Here is a 24,358-nt window from a genome sequence, read left to right as displayed (position 1 = left end):
ATTGTAGACCTCAAAGTCTGGTTCATCCTTGGGAGCAATTTCAAAACGCCTGAAGATACCACGTTCATCTGTACAAACAATAGTACACAAGTATTAACACCATGGGACCACGCAGCTGTCAAACCGCTCAGGAAGGAGACGCGTTCTGTCTCCTAGAGATGAACATACTTTGGTGTGAAAAGTGCAAGTCAACCTTGTGAAGATGCTGGAGAAAACAGGTACAAAAGTATCTATATCCACAGTAAAACGAGTCCTATATCGACATAGCCTGAAAGGCCGCTCAGCAAGGAAGAAGCCACTGCTCCAAAACCGCCATAAAAAGCCAGACTACGGTTGGAACCGCAAATGGGGACAAAGATCATACTTTTTGGAGAAATGTCCTCTGGACTGATGAAACAAAAATAGAACTGTTTGGCCATAATGACCATTGTTATGTTTGGAGGAAAAAGGGGGAGACTTGCAAGCTGAAGAACACCATCCCAACTGTGAAGCACGGGGGTGGCAGCATCATGTTGTGGGGGTGCTTTGCTGCAGGAGGCACTGGTGCACTTCACAAAATAGATGGCATCATGAGGCAGGAAAATTATGTGGATATATTGAAGCAACATCTCAAGACATCAGTCAGGAAGTTAAATCTTGGTCGCAAATGGGTCTTCCAAATGGACAATGACCCCAAGCATATTTCCAAAGTTGTGGCAAAATGGCTTAAGGACAACAAAGTCAAGGTATTGGAGTGGCCATCACAAAGCCCCGACCTCAATCCTATAGAAAATGTGTGGGCAGAACTGGAAAAGCATGTGTGAGCAAGGAGGCTCACTTCACCCAACTTATTGTGGGAAGCTTGTGGAAGGCTACCTGAAACGTTTGACCCAAATTAAACAATTTAAAGGCAATGCTACCAAATACTAATTGAGTATGTAAACTTCTGACCCACTGGGAATGTGATGAAAGAAATAAAAGCTGAAATAAATAATTCTCTACTATTATTCTGACATTTCACATTCTTAAAATAAAGTGGTGATCCTAACTGACCTAAGACAGGAATTTTTTACCAGGATTAAATGTCAGGAATTGTGAAAAACTGAGTTTAAATATATTTGGCTAAGGTGTATGTAAACTTCCAACTTCAACTATGTATGTATGTGTGTGTGTGTGTGTGTGTGTATGTATGTACGTACAGTGGGGCAAAAAAGTATTTAGTCAGCCACCAATTGTGCACGTTCTCCCACTTAAAAAGATGAGGCCTGTAATTTTCATCATAGGTACACTTCAACTATGACAGAAAAAATGAGAAGAAAAATCCAGAAAATCACATTGTAGAATTTTTTATGAATTTATTTGCAAATTATGGTGGAAAATAAGTATTTGGTCAATAACAAAAGTTTCTCAATACTTTTATATACCCTTTGTTGGCAATGACACAGGTCAAATGTTTTCTGTAAGTCTTCACAAGGTTTTCACACACTGTTGCTGGTATTTTGGCCCATTCCTCCATGCAGATCTCCTCTAGAGCAGTGATGTTTTGGGGCTGTCGCTGGGCAACACGGACTTTCAACTCCCTCCAAAGATTTTCTATGGGGTTGAGATCTGGAGACTGGCTAGGCCACTCCAGGACCTTGAAATGCTTCTTACGAAGCCACTCCTTCGTTGCCCGGGCGGTGTGTTTGGGATCATTGTCATGCTGAATGACCCAGCCACGTTTCATCTTCAATGCCCTTGCTGATGGAAGGAGGTTTTCACTCAAAATCTCACGATACATGGCCCCATTCATTCTTTCCTTTACACGGATCAGTCGTCCTGGTCCCTTTGCAGAAAAACAGCCCCAAAGCATGATGTTTCCACCCCCATGCTTCACAGTAGGTATGGTGTGCTTTGGATGCAACTCAGCATTCTTTGTCCTCCAAACACGACAAGTTGAGTTTTTACCAAAAAGTTATATTTTGGTTTCATCTGACCATATGACATCATCCAAATGCTCTCTAGCAAAACTTCAGACGGGCCTGGACATGTACTGGCTTAAGCAGGGGGACACGTCTGGCACTGCAGGATTTGAGTCCCTGGCGGCGTAGTGTGTTACTGATGGTAGGCTTTGTTACTTTGGTCCCAGCTCTCTGCAGGTCATTCACTAGGTCCCCCCGTGTGGTTCTGGGATTTTTGCTCACCGTTCTTGTGATCATTTTGACCCCACGGGGTGAGATCTTGCGTGGAGCCCCAGATCTAGGGAGATTATCAGTGGTCTTCCATTTCCTAATAATTGCTCCCACAGTTGATTTCTTCAAACCAAGCTGCTTACCTATTGCAGATTCAGTCTTCCCAGCCTGGTGCAGGTCTACAATTTTGTTTCTGGTGTCCTGTGACAGCTCTTTGGTCTTGGCCATAGTGGAGTTTGGAGTGTGACTGTTTGAGGTTGTGGACAGGTGTCTTTTATACTGATAACAAGTTCAAACAGGTGCCATTAATACAGGTAACGAGTGGAGGACAGAGGAGCCTCTTAAAGAAGTTACAGGTCTGTGAGAGCCAGAAATCTTGCTTGTTTGTAGGTGACCAAATACTTATTTTCCACCATAATTTGCAAATAAATTCATTAAAAATCCTACAATGTGATTTTCTGGATTTATTTTCCTTATTTTGTCTGTCATAGGTGACGTGTACCTATGATAAATTACAGGCCTCATCTTTTTAAGTGGGAGAACTTGCACAATTGGTGGCTGACTAAATACTTTTTTGCCCCACTGTATGTATGTATGTATGTATGTATGTATGTATGTATGTATAATGGTAATACTAATATATTCAGAATGATGCTCTTTATTTGCCATTATTACTGCAATAGCATTGCACATGTAGCCTCTTTTCAAAAGGGGAAAAAAACTGCGCAAGTCATTTATTTAGCATTTATTTAGCAAATGCCACTCATCTGATGATCAATGGTAGCCTACAGTTAACATTCCAGTCATACCAAAAGAATACCAAGTAATATTTACACGTGCAGAAGCACAACTTGTTTCCGCCTCACCAGATAAGCTTTGTCAGCAGGGGTCTCACATTCCATGTAGAGTATGGACTGAGAATAGAAAGGTAACTTCATCCAAACGTAGCAGGCAAGGAGCCCACAGTTCTGTTTCCTGCTGAGTGTGAACCCCTGTGGTCAGTCGTCGTCATCATCACTGGGGGGCTTTTTATTGGCTGCGTTGGCCCTGAGTACAGCTCCAGGGCTGGGGTACGGCCGCTGCTGGAACAGAGGCCCTGCTGCCGTGGTGTCTGCCCCAGTCTTCGCCTCATTACGCTTGGGCAAGCCAGTGGACCAATTGCCCCTGTGTGGATAAAAATACATTTTAGATGCATGCAGAAAGGCTGTTACGGTGACCGTGTTACGAGTCATGACCGCAGTTAAATTTCCACGTGACTATTGAGTCACGGTAGCTAGGCTTCTTCAACACTGCACTCTGAATGCCGTTGGTCATTAGTAGCCTACCGAACTTGATAATGGCCGGGTACTCATTGCTCCATTGTCCCTCTAAACACTGACGTCACTGAAAATGCAATCAAATCAAACTCTTAATGAGAGCCCTGACATTCAGAGTGAGCGGCTAAAGCCAGCTCCTAATAGCTGGTTGATGCATGGCATGAAATAAGTGTTTCTGTCGCCCATGTTTCACAATATTTCTATATGCTATGCAATAGCGTGAGAACTGAGTTAATGGCCTCTTACAAAAGAGGATCCCATAGGCTTTTTTATTTAACCCTTATTTTAGCAAGTAAGTTGACTGAGAACACGTTCTCATTTACAGCAACGACCTGGGGAATAGTTTCAGAGGAGGGGGGGATGAATGAACCAATTGAAAGCTGGGGATGATTAGGTGGCCATGATGGTACAGTATGAAGACCAGGTTGGGAATTTAGCCAGGACATCGTGGTTAACACTCCTACTCTTACGATAAGTGCCATGGGACTTTAGTGACCACAGAGAGCCAGGACACCCGTTTAACGTCCCATCCAAAAGACGGCACCCTACACAGGGCAATGTCCCCAATCACTGCCCTGGGCATTGGGATATTTTTTTTAGACCAGAGGAAAGAGTGCCTCCTACTGGCCCTCCAACACCACTAGGCTTACTATATTTCCACTTTCCTAATATTAAGCACATTGCTTCACTCCCGAGTCTAAGGCACTGCATCTCAGTGCTAGAGGCATCACTACAGACCTGGTTCAATTCCAGGCCGTATCACAACCGGCCGTGATTGGGAGTCCCATTGGGTGGCGCACAATTGGCCCATCGTCGTTAGGGTTTGGCCGGTCTAGGCCGTCATTGTAAATAAGAATTTGTTCTTAACTGACTTGCCTAGTTAAATAAACAACCGGAGAAGCCTGCCTGGCTGGCATGAAAATGAACCGCAGGAGAAGCGCCCTCCATTCGCTATTATGCTGCCTACATACAGACTTGAAATCATTGGCCACTTTAATAAATGGATCACTAGTCACTTTAATAATGCCACTTTAATAATGCCACTTTAATGTTTACGTATCTTGCATTCTCATCCCATATGTATATTCTGTATTTTATACCATCTATTGCATCTTGCCTATGCTGCTCGGTAGTTGCTCATCAATATATTATATGTATATATTCTTATTCCATCCCTTTACTTAGATTTGTGTGTATTAGGTAGTTGTTGGGGAATTGTTAGATTACTTGTTAGATATTACTGCACTGTCGGAACTAGAAGCACAAGCATTTCACTACTCGCACAATAACATCTGCTAACCACGTGTATGTTACCAATAAAATGTTATTGGTCACATTAGGGTCCATGATAATGACCCATTCTAAGTCATAACTAATTTCAAACATATATTACTTAGTATATGTAAGGACAATATTAAATTGAGAATAGTCTGATAGGTGAGAATATCCTCACTTTCCCAGCGTGTGCAGTCTAATGCAAGAAACAGCACATGCATTTTTGTAGCTAGCCTAGGCATACATGTTTTGAAAAGGTTCGTATCACAACTAAAGTGGCCAAATAACTAAGCGTAGCCTATAGACATAGCACCCCTGAACAGGGTTGGAAAGCCCATGGCCTACAGAGCCTAGTGAGACGTGTTCTTATAAGCCAAGTCATTACACAATCGCGTGTAAAATTGTTTTGACTGGCCACTATTTCAAAGAGTTTCCAAGCTTTCTCATGCTGCTATATTTATTACTCAATTCTTAAAATGAAGCACATTAAACCCCTTTACAACAGCTGTAGCCTACCAGGCATATTAAAAACGTAACTGCGTGAAGCGCTTCCTCCATTCAAGTAGGCTATGGATGACACCTTTTTTTGTAGACCATTCTAAAAAATTATTTCACACAGAGTGCATTCGGAAAGTATTCAGACCCCTTCCATTTTCCCACATTTTGTTACGTTACAGCCTTATTCTAAAATGGATACAATTATTTTTAACCCCCCTCAATCTACACACAATACCCCATAATGACAAAGCAAAAACTTGTTTTTAGATATTTCTGCAAATGTAATGAAAAACAAACCTTATTTACATAAGTATTCAGACCCTTTGCTATGAGACTTGAAATTGGGCTCAGGTGCATCCTGTTTCCATTGATCATCCTTGAGATGTTTCTACAACTTGATTGGAGTCCACCTGTGGTAAATTCAATTGATTGGACATGATTTGGAAAGGCACACACCTGTCTATATAAGGTCCCACAGTTGACCGTGCATGTCAGAGCAAAAAGGCAGAAGGAATTGTCGTTAGAGCGCCGAGACTGGATTGTGTCGAGGCACAGATCTGGGGAAGGGTACCAAAACATTTCTGCAGCATTGAAGGTCCCCAAGAACACAGTGGCCTCCATCATTCTTAAATGGAAGAAGTTTGGAACCACCAAAACTCGCCTGACCAATCAGGAGAGAAGGGCCTTGGTCAGGGAGGTGGCCAAGAACCAGATGGTCACCCTGACAGAGCTCCAGTTCCTCTGTGGAGATGGGAAAACCTTCCAGAAGGACAACCATCTCTGCAGCACTTCACCAATCAGACCTTTATGGTAGAGTGGCCAGACGGAAGCCACTCCTCAGTCAAAGGCACATGACAGCCCACTTGGAGTTTGGGAGAAACTCCACAAATACAGGTGTGCCAAGCTTGTAGGGTCATACCCAAGAAGACTTGGGGCTGTAATCGCTGCCAAAGGTGCTTCCACAAAGTACTGAGTAAAGGGTCTGAATACTTATGTAAATGTGATTTCAGTTGGTTTTTTATACATTTGCAAAAATGTATTAAAAAAATAGTTTTTACTTTATCTTTATGGGGTATTGTGTGTAGATTGATGAGATAAAAGAAACAATTGAATCAATTTTAGAATAAGGCTGTAACGTAACAAAATGTGGAAAAAGTCAAGGGGTCTGAATACACTATATAAATTTGCAGCCATCTCAGTGAATGAATCCATTGGAGGCCTAGACAAAAAAAAACATTTATGCTTGATTCAGAAATGTGGTTGGAGGCTCCATATGGAGGTTATGATGCAATTGTGAGTCTCCATAGGCCAAATAGAGCTCTGTAGCGCGTCGCCATGCGCCTCCCTAATATTGTAACAATACAGAGGGCACTGTATAGTGCTGCATTGACATGATTGGTTGATGGTAGGTGGGGGCAGTACATCCTGTATAAACACAAACTCACTTCCTTGACAACAGCTCTGCACTGCCCCGTGAAGCGCAAGAAGCATGAATGCCCTGACTTCTGTTGAGGCCATATCACCGTAAATGCTGCATGGCCGATGCAGATGTCAGATTGACCGCAGAATGCACTCTCTCCAGCCAAATTGTGCACATTCATTGTTTCATAACTAGTGTATGTCAATTCCCCATTACATATATCACCAGTAGTACTTTTACAGTTACTTCCTATAAAATAAAGCAATAATGCATGAGGGGGTGTGGTATATGGCCAATATACCACGGCTAAGGGCTGGTCTTATGCACAACGCAATACGGAGTGCCTGGATACAGCCCTTACATATTGGCCATATACCACAAACCCCCAAGGTCCCTTTTGGCTGTTACAAACATAATTAGAACAGTAAAAATACATGTTTTGTCATACCCGTGGTATAAACTTAGGCATATAGGAGGACCTGTTTCAAATGATCACTTTATTAACCACTCAACACAAAAATAAAGTGATCATTTGAAACAGGTCCTCCTATATGGTTAATTTTAGGGCTTATCCCCGACAAAAAAAAAATCTTAGTCGACCAAAAGTAGTCTGTTCTTTTGACCAATCGATGAGCCGAAATGTGTAAAGTGTATTTCTCTATATATAGACACACCCTATATGTTTTAATAAAACCAACTAAATGCATTGAGCTTGTCTGATGCTTTAAGCTTACGGTTTGATGCCTCAAGAGGGCGCCAGAGATCTAGATAGATCTTGATAACCAGAAGTAAAAATACCTGACCCAACTATTCTCCTCCCGCTCCTGCTGACATTCGCAGATTCTGCCATTATTCTCCTGAAGTTGCCGGTAATATGCTACACGAGGAGTCGGCAACCTTTCTCATGTGGAATGCCAATATATGTGCGCACTCCCTCTGAAATCGTTTGGGGAAAAATATCCTTTCTATTTTATTTAGCGATGTTCATTTGTATTGTTCTTACTATAAAATAATGCCACAGGAAGTATAAGCAATCTTGCCTGCTAAATGAACTAGTGTAGCCCACAGCCATATGGCATAGCCAGATCAGGGCCTAACATAAGGATGACTCAGAATATGCTATTCTATTCTTCCGAAATAGGCTACATTTACTTCATATAATATTTATTTAGAACTGCCCAAAATAAATAATGGGTTTATTGAGATGGTGTAGGCAATATTAAATGGATTGACAACACTTTTTAAAATGTAGATGTTCCAAAGGTCCGGATCAGTGGCTTGTAGGCTATGGTAATTGTGTTTATGTTAATTAATGGTCAATTACCGTGCGACGGCAGTTATTTGCATGACAGTTACCAGTTGACATAATTTGATGACCACCACAGCCCTACATACAGGGCAGGAGAAAAAGAGTGCCAGGGATTTCTGACAATGGACATAAGCTTATGATGCAAGGAAAGGTAGCAATGAATGATTGGGTCAGTGGCCTTACTTGGGAGCATCAGAATAAGCACTGGGATCCATTGGGTCCATCTCCTCATCCTTCCTCCCTGCAAAATAGTTTACAGAAACCTGTTAGCAAGTGTACATAAGCCATTTGATTTGGGTATGGTTGCAATATTTGTTTTGAGCAAGAGATGCAATGTTATGAATCTTTACCTCGTTTGTTCTTGCTGTAGGGAGCAAAGTCTTCTCTCCTCTGCATCCGCCTGTCTCTTTCCCTCCCATCATTCCTCCCTCTTTCCCTCTCCATTTCTGGTTCCCGATCTTTGTCCCTCTCTCGCTCCCTCTCTCTGTCTGGCTTCTCAATTTGTCTCTCTCCTCTGTCCTCCGCAACCTCTGCTGTAAGATAGAAATACAGAGAATATTTCAGTTAGTAAGATCAATCAATCAAATGTATTTATAAAGCCCTTTTTACATCAGCCGATGTCACAAAGTGCTATACAGAAAGCCAGCCTAAAACCCAGTTGGCTTTTCATAGCCGAGCATTCAGAGTTACAGACAGCAGCTACGATAGAGAGAAAGAGAGTCAAAAACAGCAGGTCCGGGACAAGGTAGCACATCCGGTGAACTGGTTAGGGTTCCATAGCCGTAGGCAGAGCAGTTGAAACTGGAGCAGCAGCAAGACCAAGATTGTCAGAATCAAATCCATCCTAAATACATTAAACAGTCTCCGCTCTACTTAGTGGTCAAGCTAGAACTATTCTTACCCCTTGACTTCTTGGCAGCTTTGGTTATCACAGATGTGGGGTCAGTTGGGGACAGCCAGGCAACCAGGTCAGATTCCACATTCCAGTAGTATGGCAGACCACTAAGGATACAAAATACATGGAATTTTAAAGTCAGTCCACAACCAAAAACAAATCACTCCATAATAGCTGCTGTCCGCTAGCCATACCCAATAGGTGTTGTGCAATTTACATGTTTAGTGGAGAATCTGAAAAAGAGTGCTTACCAAATAGGGTCAAATACTTTGTACCAGTTGGGAGGTAAATTCTCACGTGCAGTGGCTTCATAATCTACATTGTTGTCATCATAGTCCTCAGCAATGATCTCCTCATCCGCATCTAGAGAAAGGACGTGAAAGATTTTACCTACCAGCTAGCATTTTTGCAGTGAGTAAAAATTATTTATTTGTTGTTGTAGCCATACCTTGATCTGAGTGCTTAAGAATCCCTCTTTTGGCTAGGCGAGCCAGTAACGCCGGGGGCAGAGGCATCCTACAGGAGAAAATGAACGATTAACGTTATAGCCCGTTGAGTCGATGGTACCAAACTAGCTAACTAGCCATACATACTATTTTCTAACGTGTAGCTAGCTATCTCACTCGCTACCCACCGTCAGTGGCTAGCTAACTAACGTTTGCAGCCAATCAAAATTAGTCGTATAGGGAAAACGTTAATGTAATCAAATGTGAATACCCGTTTATAATTACCTGCATCCAAATGTGTCCTTACTTTAGTTCAGATGTGGATCGAAATCTAGCTAGTCGCACAGCTCAAGCGCACACTGATTGCGTCATTAGTTGGGGGAGGGAGTCGGTTGCCGCGTTCAAAATAGCTGGGAATTCGGAAACATACGAGATCAAATCCTGACGTCAGTGGTCTTCAGGTCGGAAAGTCGGAGCTCTAGAAAGAGGCCCGAGTTCCTGTGTTAGAATTCTGAGTTGAATGATTGTTCAAATTGTTTTTTTCCCAATTGGAGCTCATTTTTTTTCCCGAGTTCCCAGTTGTTTTGAACGCCCTTTGGTCGGAATTCCGATTTGTTTCCTGTTCCCGATTGTGGTATTAGTCTCAGAAATGTGTCGTCATAGCACGGACAGCAACAACAAACATGGAGGAATATGCCCGTGAACCTTGGTAAAGTACATTTCAGACAGACAATTAAGTAGAGGGTTGTCAATGTTGGTGCTATCTCTCTTTAGCCAACATACTTTTCTGCTTCACCATAATGGTTATTATGCCTTTTATGCCCGAGTCATTACGCAAATGATGGTTGAATTAGCTAACTAGCAGACTAAACTCCACTCCATCCATGATGAAGGAAGTTTTTGACGAAGTTCCTTCACCATGGAGTGGAGTTTTGTCCGCTAGCAGTAACTTAACCATAGCTAGCTTGCTAAACATGTTGCGTAACATTGCTACAACTAGCCAGGCATAGCTAGCTCGCTTGACATTGTCTAAGGATGTGGAAGATTTAGGTCTGAACTAGTAAATGATGTGACAAAACTGGTGCTTACACTGGTTCTTGCTTTAAACTCGCCATTATAAATGATCTATATAAAAGGTTTGTTAATGGTTTATAATTCGTATCCAAGCTAATATTACTATTAACTAGTATTAGGTAGATAGTTATAGTATTGTAAAGACCTTGATAGCTCATACATGAAAGAATGTCCACAACAGAGGATGGCGTTTTCAAATTTAACGTTTTATTAACCAGAACTCACACAAGGATGCCTGGCACTGAAACATTCCAGGCACTCCTTTGATTGGCAGACAGCAAGGGGGACTGGTATGTATGCAGGTATGCTGGATCCGCCAAACCCAGAGCACACTGATAAACGTGCCCTGATAACCACACATCAGAACACAGTCATATAACTGTCCAAGCGGGTTGCTACAGTATATTAGGTAAATCGTTTATATACCAGCAATAGGCCTACATATTTATGCATAGATAGACAAGTGGTTTCTCGTTAATATATCTGTATTGTGGTTTATTTACCCATGGCCTTTACACACACTTCTCAGTCCCTGGAGAATAGTAGATGACTGTGGTGGTGCGTTCACCATGGGGGCCATCGGCGGAGGGGTGTTCCAGTCAGTCAAGGGCTTTCGGAATGCTCCGGTGGTGAGTTTGAAAGAGTCTCTCTTAGCTTATGAAAGATATTTTAAGATCAATATAAGAACAGTGATCGATAAGAAATGTCTCCATCTCTGCACAGGGCTTTCGGCATAGACTAAAAGGTAGCGCCAATGCTGTGAGATTAAGAGCTCCACAGATCGGCGGTAAGGGTCACTGTCTTTACAATAGTTCTCTCTTGTACTGCACAAAGTACAAACACCATTCATCATCACGAATGCCGGCCGTCCAGTCATCAGTCAGCTGGTTATGATGGTTATTTTATTTTCATGATGGTCTTTATCCATAACCGTTGGTTACATGTTATACAGTAATTGTGCCAGCCCTATATATCACTAACGGTGTGTGTGATGTTCCTGCAGGTAGCTTTGCTGTGTGGGGTGGACTCTTCTCTACAATCGACTGTGGTCTGGTCCGTATTCGAGGGAAAGAGGACCCCTGGAACTCTATAACTAGTGGGGCGATGACTGGGGCAGTCCTGGCTGCGCGCAGTGAGTGTTGAGACAAACATTTATTTGACAATACATTTATTCTACATGTAACAGATTTAGTATATTTCATTTTTTTTTTTTCAAGACCCTCTGATCTCCACCTCCTGCCTGACCATCTTGCCCCATCCACCCAACAAAGTCAGATTAGCTCAAGGGCTTGACTGTTGGCTTTGTGCTCTCCTCAGGTGGGCCTTTGGCTATGGTGGGGTCAGCCATGATGGGGGGCATCCTGTTGGCCTTGATCGAGGGCTTTGGGATCCTTCTCACCAGATACACCGCACAGCAGTTTCAGAACCGTAAGTAATGTTAAGAGACATCCCTGGAACCGTTGTAGAAGCCTGATTTGACTGAACTCTGTATGCAGTCAAATCAAGCAGTGCAGTCAGGTCAGTGACACACCTACTAATTCCAGGGTTTTTCTTTATTTTTACTATTTTCTACTTAGTAGAATAATAGTGAAATAACATATGGAATCATGTAGTAACCAAAAAAGTTTTAAACAAATCAAAATATATTTTATATTTGAGATTATTTAAAGTAGTCACCCTTTGCCTTGATGACAGCTTTGCACACTCTTGGCATTCTCTCAACTAGCTCCATGAGGTAGTCACCTGGAATGCATTTCAATTAACAGGTGTGCCTTGTTAAAAGTTAATTGGTGGAATTTCTTTGAGCCAATCAATTGGGGTGGTTTACAGAAGATAGTCCTATTTGGTAAAAGACCAAGTCCATATTATGGCAAGAACAGCTCACATAAGGTGGCCTTCCCTCTAGCTCAGTTGGTAGAGCATGGTGTTTGCAACACCAGGGTTGTGGGTTCGATTCCCACGGGGGGCCAGCACAGAAAAAAAAATGTATGAAATGTATGCATTCACTACTGTAAGTCGCTCTGGATAAGAGCGTCTGCTAAATGACTAAAATGTAAAATGTAAATAAGCAAAGAGAAATGACAGTCCATCATTACTTTAAGACATGAAGGTCAGTCAATACGGAATATTTCAAGAACTTTAAAAGTTTCTTAAGTGCAGTTGCAAAAACCATCAAGCGCTATGATGAAACTGGCTCTCATGAGGACCGCCACAGGAAAGGAAGACCCAGAGTTACCTCTGCTGCAGAGGATAAGTTCATTAGAGTTAACTGCACCTCAGATTGCAGCCCAAATAAATGCTTCACAGAGTTCAAGTAACAGATCCATCTCAACATCAACTGTTCAGAGGAGACTGCGTGAATCAGGCCTTCATGGTCAAATTTCTGCAAAGAAACCACTACTAAAGGGCACCAATAAAAAGAAGCGAATTGCTTGGGCCATGAAACACGAGCAATGGACATTAGACCGGTGGAAAATTGTCCTTTGGTGTGATGAGTCCAAATTTGAGATTTTTGGTTCCAACCGCCGTGTCTTTGTGAGACGCAGAGTAGGTGAATGGATGATCTCCGCATGTGTGGTTCCCACCGGAAGCATGGAGGAAGAGGTGTGGGGGTGATTTTCTGGTGACACTGTCACTGATCATCGGCAGACTCAGTAGCCTTGGTTTCTCAAACGATTGCGTCGCCTGGTTCACCAACTACTTCTCTGATAGAGTTCAGTGTGTTAAATCGGAGGGCCTACTGTCTGGACCTCTGGCAGTCTCTATGGGGGTACCACAGGGTTCAATTCTTGGGCCAACTCTTTTCTCTGTATACATAAATGATGTCGCTCTTGCTGCTGGTGAATCTCTGATCCACCTCTACGCAGACGACACCATTCTGTATACTTCTGGCCCTTCTTTGGACACTGTGTTAACAACCCTCCAGACGAGCTTCAATGCCATTCAACTCTCCTTCCATGGTCTCCAACTGCTCCTAAACACAAGTAAAACTAAATGCATGCTCTTCAACCGATCGCTGCCTGCACCTGCCCGCCCGTCCAGCATAACTTCTCTGGACGGTTCTGACTTAGAATTTGTGGACAACTACAAATACCTAGGTGTCTGGTTAGACTGTAAACTCTCCTTCCAGACTCACATCAATCATCTCCAATCCAAAGTGAAATCTAGAATTGGCTTCCTATTTTGCAACAAAGCATCCTTCACTCATGCTGCCAAACATACCCTCGTAAAACTGACCATCCTACCAATCCTCGACTTCGGCGATGTCATTTACAAAAATCGTTGGCTGGCCTTCGCTTCATAATCGTCGCCAAACACATTGGCTCCAGGTCATCTACAAGACCCTGCTAGGTAAAGTCCCCCCTTATCTCCGCTCACTGGTCACCATAGCAGCACCCACCTGTAGCACGCGCTCCAGCAGGTATATCTCTCTGGTCACCCCTAAAGCCAACTCCTCCTTTGGTCGTCTCTCCTTCCAGTTCTCTGCTGCCAATGACTGGAACGAACTACAAAAATCTCTGAAACTGGAAACACTTATCTCCCTCACTAGCTTTAAGCACCAGCTGTCAGAGCAGCTCACAGATCACTGCACCTGTACATAGCCCATCTATAATTTAGCCCAAACTACTACCTCTTCCCCTACTGTATTTATTTATTTTATTTATTTTGCTCCTTTGCACCATATTATTTATATTTAACTTTGAACTTTCTTCAAACTACAAATCTACCATTCCAGTGTTTTTCTTGCAATACTTTATTTACTTTGCCACCATGGCATTTTTTTGCCTTTACCTCCCTTATCTCACATCATGTGCTCACATTGTATATAGTCTTATTTTTTTCTACTGCATCATTGATTGTATGTTGTTTACTCCATGTGTAACTCTGTGTTGTTGTATGTTGTCGAACTGCTTTGCTTTATCTTGGCCAGGTCGCAATTGTAAATGAGAACTTGTTCTCAACTTGCCTACCTGGTTAAATAAAGGTGAAATAAATAAAAAATAAATAATTTTTTTCAATTTAGAATTCAAGGCATACTTAACCTGCATTGCTACACAGCATTCTGCAGCGATACGCCATCCCATCCCATCTTGAGCTTAGTGGGACTATCATTTGTTTTTTAACAGGACAATGACCCAACACACCTCCAGGCTGTGTAAGGGCTATTTGACCAAGAAGCAGAGTGATGGAGTGGTGCATCAGATGACCTAGCTTCCACAATCACCCGACCTCAAGCCAATTGAGATGGTTTGGGATGAGTTAGACTGCAGAGTGAAGGAAAAGCAGCCAACAAGTTCTTAGCATATGTGGGAACTCCTTCAAGACTGTTGGAAAAGCATTCCTCATGAAGCTGGTTGAGAGAATGCCAAGAGTGTGCAAAGCTGTCATGAAGGCAAAGGGTGGCTACTTTGAAGAATCTCAAATATTAAATATATTTTGTTCAACACTTTTGGTTACTAAATGATTCCAAATGTGTTATTTCAGGGTAAAGATGTCTTCACTATTATTCTACAGTGTAGAAAATAGTAAAAATAAAGAAAAACTCTTGAATGAGTAGGTGTTCCCAAACTTTTGACTGGTACTGTACATTTTAATGGGAATTGAATAAATGTCACAACCCTAGTTGTATTCCTCTGAAAACCCCCACACAGCAGTAACTACCACAGTAGAAATATGGTTCTTTCTCCTATCCAGCGAGTCCCTTTGTGGATGACCCCAGCCAGCTTCCTCCTAAGGATGCCAGCCAACAGCAGACTGGGTTCCAGTAGGTTCCATGGAGCTGCTGGGCCTAACTACAGCCCTGCGAACTGTGACAATCTCAGACTAGAGAGGAGAGGGGTGCTCTGAAACCTGACCTCACTGGTGTAAGCAACCTCACCCTGAACCATCCTCCCATTGGTCATAAGAATGTAGATGCACTTTATTATTGTTATTATTCCTCAGGGGTAGATTACAGGTTATTTGAGTTATTTGTTTGTGTATATCGAATATGTTTGTGTATATCGGTTCACCAGTGTTCCTTCTGACTGGTCCTGAATTATACCCACATTTATCAGATTAATTTATGCACAAAACCAGCATTTTGTGGTGACTAAGACTTTTGGTGCTGTATAACCGCAGTTACAGAAATAGAATGGGTAGCTAATCATGAATAGGCATTAATACAGGTATGTGTGAGAATGTAATGACTGTATTTAGGATTAGAATTAGTGTCGGGGTGACAAAATCAATGCTGTTCAAAACTGATGTAATCGATTTTGCTTGTAAAATGTAATGCACCGAGGGAGGAGAACTGCACTATCATTCCATTTCCTCTCCTTATGGCAGCTTTCATAACTGTGAGGCTTATAACGGTAAGGATTCAGGGTCACATCACAAACACCAATCTTTTGATTCCATTTGCAAACTCAGAAGGCTGGAATGGAATGCCATGTCCATATACATTCACAGCTCATGTGTTCTGCTCCGCTGTTCTTTGTTCTGCTGTTTACGTCGCTCCCTTTATTGCTACTATGCCATGCATTCCCACACATTTCCAATGCCTAAGCACTATAAGGTCTATCCACTTTGTTAAACCAGAGCACTTTCCTACTCCATCTCTTTATTTGTTATTATGGTAATAAAACTTGAGATGGAGATGGTTTTTGACACAATTAGATATAATTTTGTCATTCAAAACATGTGAAATGTAATGTATAGAATGCTGTACCATATTTGTTGATTTTAATTTATTTATGATGCAGAAAAATAAGTGTTAACAGTGTAATTGACTGGAAAAAAATATATTAAATTGTTGATTCTGTATGGCTTATTATCCATCCCCTCTGATGCAATCAAGTACGCAGCAATATGGGGGTGGTTGATTATCCTACGTAAGTCCGTAACCGAACACGCCCTCTACTATGCTTTGAATTATGGGAGATGTGGTCTGTTATTAGATTGAACATGGAAAAAATGGACGTGCAGCCGCCGCCTATCCGAACCTTAGATGATTTTGTTTTGGGCTCGGCTCAGTTCGCCGTGCCAGATATTCGTAATCTGGAGAGATGGAACAATCGGATCATAAACAACTTGCTGTATTACCAGTCCAACTATTTTGTCTCGTTTTTGACAATCCTGGGAATAGTAGGGTAAGTTTCTGACGTGGACGTTTTCTGCATGCAAGCACAGCTGCTTTTGTTAGCTGCTTTTGTATTGTAGTACGAGTCATCACAAATTCTGTGGATATGGGTGTGATGGGTCCATGTTCCATAATCACATATTAGCTAATCGACATTTTATTGGATTCATGGTCCAATGGGACATAATGAGTTATAACCTATAGAGAAAAGTCAACTAACATCAGCCATCTCTATATCCCTCCTGGTCTGACAGGTATTTCCAACCCTTCAATCTCTTCTTGGGGGCCACAGTTGTGACATTGGTATTCATGGGGTTTGTGTGGGCAGCAGAGAACCAGGCCCCCATCAGACGGTTCCGCCGGAACCACCCGTCCCTGGCCCTGGGTGCCATTCTGGGGGCCAGCTACCTCTTCCTCACAGTGCTTGGGGGAGTGGCCGTCTTCCTCTTCGGCATAGCCTTCCCCATCTTATGTTAGTATTTATTCTCTCTTTCACCTCCCCCCATTCTTGTTGCCACAATGTAAACATATACATCTCTCTCTCCCCCTCTCCCTTTGTTATGCCCCTGACCTCTATATTCTCTTTCCCTCTATCGCTGTTACAGTGATATTGATCCACGCCTCTGTTAGGCTGCGGAGCCTCAAGAACAAGTTGGAGAACAAGCTGGAGAGCATTGGTCTGAAGAGAACACCTATGGGGCTCCTATTGGAGTCACTAGGACAGGAACAGGAAGCTGGATCTTAGAGGAGGAAAAAGGAGAGATATGTGCCCTGTTCTATTTCAGTCTCTTGCCTCTTGCTCCTTTTGGTATGCCCAAATCTGAAAGGAATGGATAAATGTTAGCAATATGGTGATGAAGCTAAGTTCCATCATATATCCTGTCCTGCCCAGATATGTAATCACAGGGGTAGGGGCTAGAGACTTAAATGGAATGAGGCCTCATACTGAGAGTGCAAGAAAAGTAGAGGAAGAGAGGAGGGAAGTAAAGCAAAGGTGCAATGATTATTATGATATCTCAGTGTCACAAAAGTGGTGTAACAGATTGCAAATTCTGTGGAATCTATTAGGCCTATGTAATGCACACGCTAACTGATGTGGGTTCTTTCTCCCACAATGTAAGTCATTTTGCACCCCTTGACAAGCTCCTAATATAGTTTACATTGTATCCTCAGAAATAAAAAAAGACGTGAGCTGAAAATCTGCGCTGAGAAGTAAACGTGGCCTCCTAACAGACGTGTGTTGTAAGTGCTACAATAAGATGGTTTTTAAAATGCGATTTAACGCCAGTGTTATGGTTACAGAAATGATTTTACATAGAAACCTAAAGGTGTTTGATGAGTCACTACTCTGTGACTCCTGACCACACTGCTTTTTGTGTTATTGTACATCTACTATTGTTGGGTTTTGCAATTTAATGCAGTTGAAAGTTTAAATGTGTTTTGGGATAGAAGGGCAACAGTGGAACAACTGTATGCTTTGCATAGAAATATAATTAATTCTACTTCTATGATTTTATTATTCCAAGAATGTTTACCGGGATTATTTATGCCTCTGTCCACGCGTTATTTGGTGCCAAGAACATTAATGTCAGTCTGCCTTCATTGTGTAAAATTCTATTCAATTGAGAATATTTTGTATTTCTTTGATCATTGCCTTCTATGGACTTAATGTGTGCTTTTTTTTTTTACAATGCTGTCAACATGTATTTACACTTCATTTACTAAATAATATACCTTACATTTGCAATATCTTGTCATTATGTTATTCTGCAATCAGCCTATTTTAAATTATTAGATTTGACGATCAAAGTCGAAGAATAGATACAGTCGTGGCCAAAAGTTTTGAGAATGACACAAATATTAATTTTCACAAAGTTTGCTGCTTCAGTGTCTAGATATTTTTGTCAGATGTTACTATGGAATACTGAAGTATAATTACAAGCATTTCATAGGTGTCAAAGGCTTTTATTGACAATTACATGAAGTTGATGCAAAGAGTCAATATTTGCAGTGTTGACCCTTCTTTTTCAAGACCTCTGCAATCTGTCCTGGCAAGCTGTCAATTAACTGCTGGGCCGCATCCTGACTGATGGCAGCCCATTCTTGCATAATCAATGCTTGGAGTTTGTCAGAATTTGTGGGTTTTTGTTTGTCCCCCCGCCTCTTGAGGATTGACCACAAGTTCTCAATGGGATTAAGGTCTGGGGAGTTTCCTGGCCATGGACCCAAAATATCGATGTTTTGTTCCCCGTGCCACTTAGTTATCACTTTTGCCTTATGGCAAGGTGCTCCATCATGCTGGAAAAGACATTGTTCATCACCAAACCGTTCCTGGATGGTTGGGAGAAGTTGCTCTCGGAGGATGTGTTGGTACCATTCTTTATTCATGGCTGTGTTCTTAGGCAAAATTGTGAGTGAGCCCACACCCTTGGCCGAGAAGCAACCCCACACATGAATGGTTTCAGGATGCTTTACTGTTGGCATGACACAGGACTGATGGTAGCGCTCACCTTGTCTTCTCCGGACAAGCTTTTTTCCGGATGCCCCAAACAATCGGAAAGCGGATTCATCCGAGAAAATGACTTTACCCCAGTCCTCAGCAGTCCAATCCCTGTACCTTTTGCCAAATATCAGTCTGTCCCTGATGTTTTTCCTGGAGAGAAGTGGCTTCTTTGCTGCCCTTCTTGACACCAGGCCATCCTCCAAAAGTCTTCGCCTCACTGTGTGTGCAGATGCACTTACACCTGCCTGCTGCCATTCCTGAGCAAGCTCTGTACTGATGGTGCCCCGATCCCACAGCTGAATCAACTTTAGGAGACGGCCCTGGTGCTTGCTGGACTTTCTTGGGTGCCATGAAGCCTTCTTCACAACAATTGAACCGCTCTCCTTGAAGTTCTTGATGATCCGATAAATGGTTGATTTAGGTGCAATCTTACTGGCAGCAATGTCCTTGCCTGTGAAGCCCTTTTTTGTGCAAAGCAATGATGACGGCATGTGTTTCCTTGCAGGTAACCATGGTTGACAGAGGAAGAACAATGATTCCAAGCACCACCCTCCTTTTGAAGCTTCCAGTCTGTTATTCGAACTCAATCAGCATGACAGAGTGATCTCCAGCCTTGTCCTCGTTAACACTCACACCTGTGTTAACGAGAGAATCACTGACATGATGTCAGCTGGTCCTTTTTTGGCAGGGCTGAAATGCAGTGGAAATGTTTTTGGGGGATTCAGTTAATTTGCATGGCAAAGAGGGACTTTGCAGTTGATTGCAATTTATCTGATCACTCTTCATAACATTCTGGAGTATATGCAAATTGCCATCATACAAACTGAGGCAGCAGACTTTGTGAAAATTTATATTTGTGTCATTCTCAAAACTTTTGACCACGACTGTACATCCTGCCTGGTCGCACAATAACAACTGAAACATGCACCAGCAGAGGTCAGCAGAGGCCAGCACGGGGGACCCAAATATTCTGTGCAGCATGCTAATGTTATTAATGATAAAATATACAAATGAGTGTGAGGACCACACAACATGTCATCGTGTGAGTCCCAGTTTACTTCGATATGATGGTTATTTTATAAATATTTCGGCATAAAAGCGTTTCCACTGCCATTTCTCGCATAATTAATTTTACCAACACATAAAGATCCCATCTTGTCTAATGTATTTTGTTTTGTTTACATTCGTACTGATAAGAGTGTCTGCTGAATGACCAAAATGTAAATGTAAAAAACAAAATAATACTTGCACAGCATGCTGGATATTATATTTTAATGAGCTCCGCCCACCCAAACAAGTACACATTTGGTCAGAATGGACCAGATTCAAGTCTGAACAATCATAGACTTCTAGGCTATCTTTCACACGTTTGAACATCACAGTACAGTACGGCACAATTTAGTACAGTAGAGTACAGTACAGTATGGTACGGTACAATACAGTAGAGTTTTATTCAGTAGAGTAGAGTACAGTATGGTACAGTACATTACAGTAGAGTATTGTTTAATTCATTAGAGTACAGTACAGTACAATATAGTTTAATTCAGTAGAATACAGTACAGTTTAGTTCAGTAGAATAGAGTACATTAGATTAAAGTAGGGTACAATACAATACACTACATTTCTTCACTTTACTGTACTCTACTGTGCTCTACTGTACTGTACTATACTTTTCTGTACAGTGTGTGTACTTTACTGTAATGTACTGTAAAAAAAATTTTTGAGGACGTCCAATAGACGTTACCGTCGGTACATTTTTTGTTGACATTTACGAGGAAAGTAAACCCCACAATGTGTGCACTGCAGCAACTCTCCTGCACCACTTCTCCGTCTGTCCGTGACTGATCGCTTGCTGTCCATGGTGCTGAAAATGCGTCCAAAAGGACTTGGCGCAAGATGGTCTAGTAGTCCCCATTTTTAAAGAATTGTATTAATCATATCCATGGACCACACTGACCAGAAGTTCCTCAACGTTCCCTCCACCCTCCCTTTAAAAGATTTCACGGTCATCCCTTTAAACAGCTCAATTACTCTAATCCTGAGTTCAAGGCTGACTACAGCAGATCGTTAGCAACCTGCAGAGTGTGTGGGGACGAGTTTATTACTATTATTTGTACATTTTTATCTGTGCTTACATGTTTTTAAAAAAATGCTGCTGCATTGGACCAATAAATACAAATATCAGATTTCATGAGTAATTGCTGTAGAAATAATTCGACAAGGATGGACCAATTATCGGTGTGGAGCACTGACACGGATTGTGAAATGGCTTGCTAACTCTCTATACGTGTTTTGTTTTTCAATACGCGGTGCACAGCCAATTTCAACATTGGTTGTCAGTCAAACTCTGCAACTTGCAAAATTATTTGATGGTGGCTCTTTCCCTGAAGCTGAAGGCATATCGTGGTTTTGAACTGCGACATGGCAGGAAAAGGTAAAATATTTGCAATGCAAAACGTCGTTTTGGTTGGTCCCAATCTGTACTTGTAAACGGCTGACCCTGTGACTTTGTTTTGTAAACGGAGTAAGGGACAGCTGAGAAAGTGTCCATGCAAGGACTGAACGTCCATGAGATTGTCATGATACTGTAATTCTAAACGTATCTTGAAACTATACTTTGTTTATTTACAAATGCCAATGCAAAAACAACAAACAATGATGTCATACAACCTCAGATTTGGGGTTATAATAGGGTACTTATGACTCATAAGGCTTTTAATATCCTTCAAGAATCAATGGGCATAATGTCTGTAATATAATGTATTAATATAATAACTCAAAGATCTCTTACATCATAAACCGTTAGTCCTAGTCACTTTCAATAACAACTATTGTCAGCTTTGTGTCTTTATCCAATTAGGCCTACATACAGTACCATTGTCACGAAACACAATAAGGAATTATAGCCAACACTTGTGGCTGGGGGCAGTGGGCAGGCACATTGTCAAACAGCCCTTTTATCACAGCTGTTCTACTCAATATGGCATCTTATGGTTCCATGTAGGCCTATCATACCTTAATGTACCCTATAGGCCTGTCATACCTTAATGTACCCTATAGGCCTGTCATACCTTAATGTACCCTATAGGCCTGTCATACATTAATGTACCCTATAGGCCTGTCATACCTTAATGTACCCTATAGGCCTGTCATACCTTAATGTACCCTATAGGCCTATCATACCTTAATGTACCCTATAGGCCTATCATACCTTAATGTACCCTATAGGCCTATCATACCTTAATGTACCCTATAGGCCTATCATACCTTAATGTACCCTATAGGCCTATCATACCTTAATGTACCCTATAGGCCTATCATACCTTAATGTACCCTATAGGCCTATCATACCTTAATGTACTCTATAGGCCTATCATACCTTAATGTACCCTATAGGCCTATCATACCTTAATGTACTCTATAGGCCTATCATACCTTAATGTACCCTATAGGCCTATCATACCTTAATGTACTCTATAGGCCTATCATACCTTAATGTACCCAATAGGCCTATCATACATTAATGTACCCTATAGGCCTGTCATACATTAATGTACCCTATAGGCCTGTCATACATTAATGTACCCTATAGGCCTGTCATACATTAATGTACCCTATAGGCCTATCATACCTTAATGTACCCTATAGGCCTATCATACATTAATGTACCCTATAGGCCTATCATACCTTAATGTACCCTATAGGCCTATCACACCTTAATGTACCCTGTAGGCCTATCATACCTTAATGTACCCTATAGGCCTATCATACCTTAATGTACCCTATAGGCCCATCATACCTTAATGTACTCTATAGGCCTATCATACCTTAATGTACCCTATAGGCCTATCATACCTTAATGTACCCTATAGGCCTATCACACCTTAATGTACCCTGTAGGCCTATCACACCTTAATGTACCCTATAGGCCTATCATACCTTAATGTACCCTATAGGCCTATCATACCTTAATGTACCCTATAGGTCTGTCATACCTTAATGTACCCTATAGGCCTATCATACCTTAATGTACCCTATAGGCCTGTCATACCTTAATGTACCCTATAGGCCTATCATACCTTAATGTACCCTATAGGCCTATCATACCTTAATGTACCCTATAGGCCTATCATACCTTAATGTACCCTATAGGCCTGTCATACCTTAATGTACCCTATAGGCCTATCATACCTTAATGTACCCTATAGGCCTATCACACCTTAATGTACCCTATAGGCCTATCTTACCTTAATGTACCCTATAGGCCTATCACACCTTAATGTACCCTATAGGCCTGTCATACCTTAATGTACCCTATAAGCCTATCACACCTTACTGTACCCTATAGGCCTATCACACCTTACTGTACCCTATAGGCCTATCACACCTTAATGTACCCTATAGGCCTATCACACCTTACTGTACCCTATAGGCCTATCATACCTTAATGTACCCTATAGGCCTATCATACCTTAATGTACCCTGTAGGCCTATCATACCTTAATGTACCCTGTAAGCCTATCATACCTTTTATATAATCTGTAGGCCTATCATACCTTAATGTACCCTATAGGCCTATCATACCTTTTATATAATCTGTAAGCCTATCATACCTTAATGTACCCTGTAAGCCTATCATACCTTACTGTACCCTATAGGCCTATCATACCTTAATGTACCCTGTAAGCCTATCATACCTTACTGTACCCTATAGGCCTATCATACCTTACTGTACCCTATAGGCCTATCATACCTTAATGTACCCTGTAAGCCTATCATACCTTACTGTACCCTATAGGCCTATCATACCTTACTGTACCCTATAGGCCTATCATACCTTAATGTACCCTATAGGCCTATCATACCTTACTGTACCCTGTAGGCCTATCATACCTTAATGTACCCTATAGGCCTATCATACCTTACTGTACCCTATAGGCCTATCATACCTTAATGTACCCTGTAAGCCTATCATACCTTACTGTACCCTATAGGCCTATCATACCTTACTGTACCCTATAGGCCTATCATACCTTAATGTACCCTATAGGCCTATCATACCTTACTGTACCCTATAGGCCTATCATACCTTAATGTACCCTATAGGCCTGTCATACCTTAATGTACCCTATAGGCCTGTCATACCTTACTGTACCCTATAGGCCTATCACACCTTAATGTACCCTATAGGCCTATCATACCTTAATGTACCCTATAGGCCTGTCATACCTTACTGTACCCTATAGGCCTATCATACCTTAATGTACCCTGTAAGCCTACCATACCTTTTATATAATCTGTAGGCCTATCATGCATTACTGTACCTTGTAGGTATTCCAGTCATGTCCAGG

General features: G+C 41.8%; 4 protein-coding genes across 5 annotated transcripts in view; 3 read left to right on the top strand and 1 right to left on the bottom strand.

Moving 5' to 3' along the window:
* Positions 1–2,880: 2,880 nt before the first annotated feature.
* On the bottom strand, positions 2,881–9,709 carry pqbp1 (polyglutamine binding protein 1). The gene is made up of 7 exons (XM_029722955.1): positions 9,595–9,709; positions 9,312–9,379; positions 9,115–9,226; positions 8,870–8,970; positions 8,319–8,501; positions 8,152–8,209; positions 2,881–3,314 (listed from the first exon to the last, which is right to left on the bottom strand). Exons 2-7 carry the CDS (start codon positions 9,376–9,378, stop codon positions 3,149–3,151), a joined length of 687 nt encoding a protein of 228 aa, XP_029578815.1. The 5' UTR covers position 9,379; positions 9,595–9,709; the 3' UTR covers positions 2,881–3,148.
* A 37-nt stretch (positions 9,710–9,746) lies between these two features.
* Positions 9,747–16,185, top strand: LOC115168073 (mitochondrial import inner membrane translocase subunit Tim17-B). Of its 2 annotated transcripts, XM_029722958.1 has the most exons (7): positions 9,747–10,018; positions 10,602–10,685; positions 10,913–11,012; positions 11,107–11,170; positions 11,387–11,515; positions 11,701–11,811; positions 15,079–16,185. In XM_029722958.1, the coding sequence occupies exons 3-7, from the start codon at positions 10,953–10,955 to the stop codon at positions 15,150–15,152; spliced, it is 438 nt and encodes a 145-aa protein (XP_029578818.1). In that variant the 5' UTR covers positions 9,747–10,018; positions 10,602–10,685; positions 10,913–10,952; the 3' UTR covers positions 15,153–16,185. The 2 variants fall into 2 exon arrangements, with proteins under 2 accessions (XP_029578818.1, XP_029578817.1); XM_029722957.1 differs by lacking the exon at positions 10,602–10,685.
* A 27-nt stretch (positions 16,186–16,212) lies between these two features.
* On the top strand, positions 16,213–18,251 carry praf2 (PRA1 domain family, member 2). Its single transcript, XM_029722956.1, has 3 exons — positions 16,213–16,514; positions 16,759–16,976; positions 17,110–18,251. Exons 1-3 carry the CDS (start codon positions 16,306–16,308, stop codon positions 17,247–17,249), a joined length of 567 nt encoding a protein of 188 aa, XP_029578816.1. The 5' UTR covers positions 16,213–16,305; the 3' UTR covers positions 17,250–18,251.
* Positions 18,252–20,672: 2,421 nt separating this feature from the next.
* Positions 20,673–24,358, top strand: part of LOC115168069 (voltage-dependent L-type calcium channel subunit alpha-1D-like) — a 30,443-nt gene continuing 26,757 nt past the window's right edge. Inside the window, exon 1 of the mRNA XM_029722954.1 lies at positions 20,673–21,441. Coding sequence (XP_029578814.1) covers positions 21,429–21,441 — 13 coding nt within the window. The 5' untranslated portion in view covers positions 20,673–21,428. The remainder of the gene's footprint in view (positions 21,442–24,358) is intronic.

The sequence above is a fragment of the Salmo trutta genome, chromosome 30, assembly GCF_901001165.1.
Source record: "Salmo trutta chromosome 30, fSalTru1.1, whole genome shotgun sequence".
NCBI classification, from domain to species: Eukaryota; Metazoa; Chordata; class Actinopteri; order Salmoniformes; family Salmonidae; genus Salmo; species Salmo trutta.
This window is presented reverse-complemented; position numbering and strand designations above follow the sequence as displayed.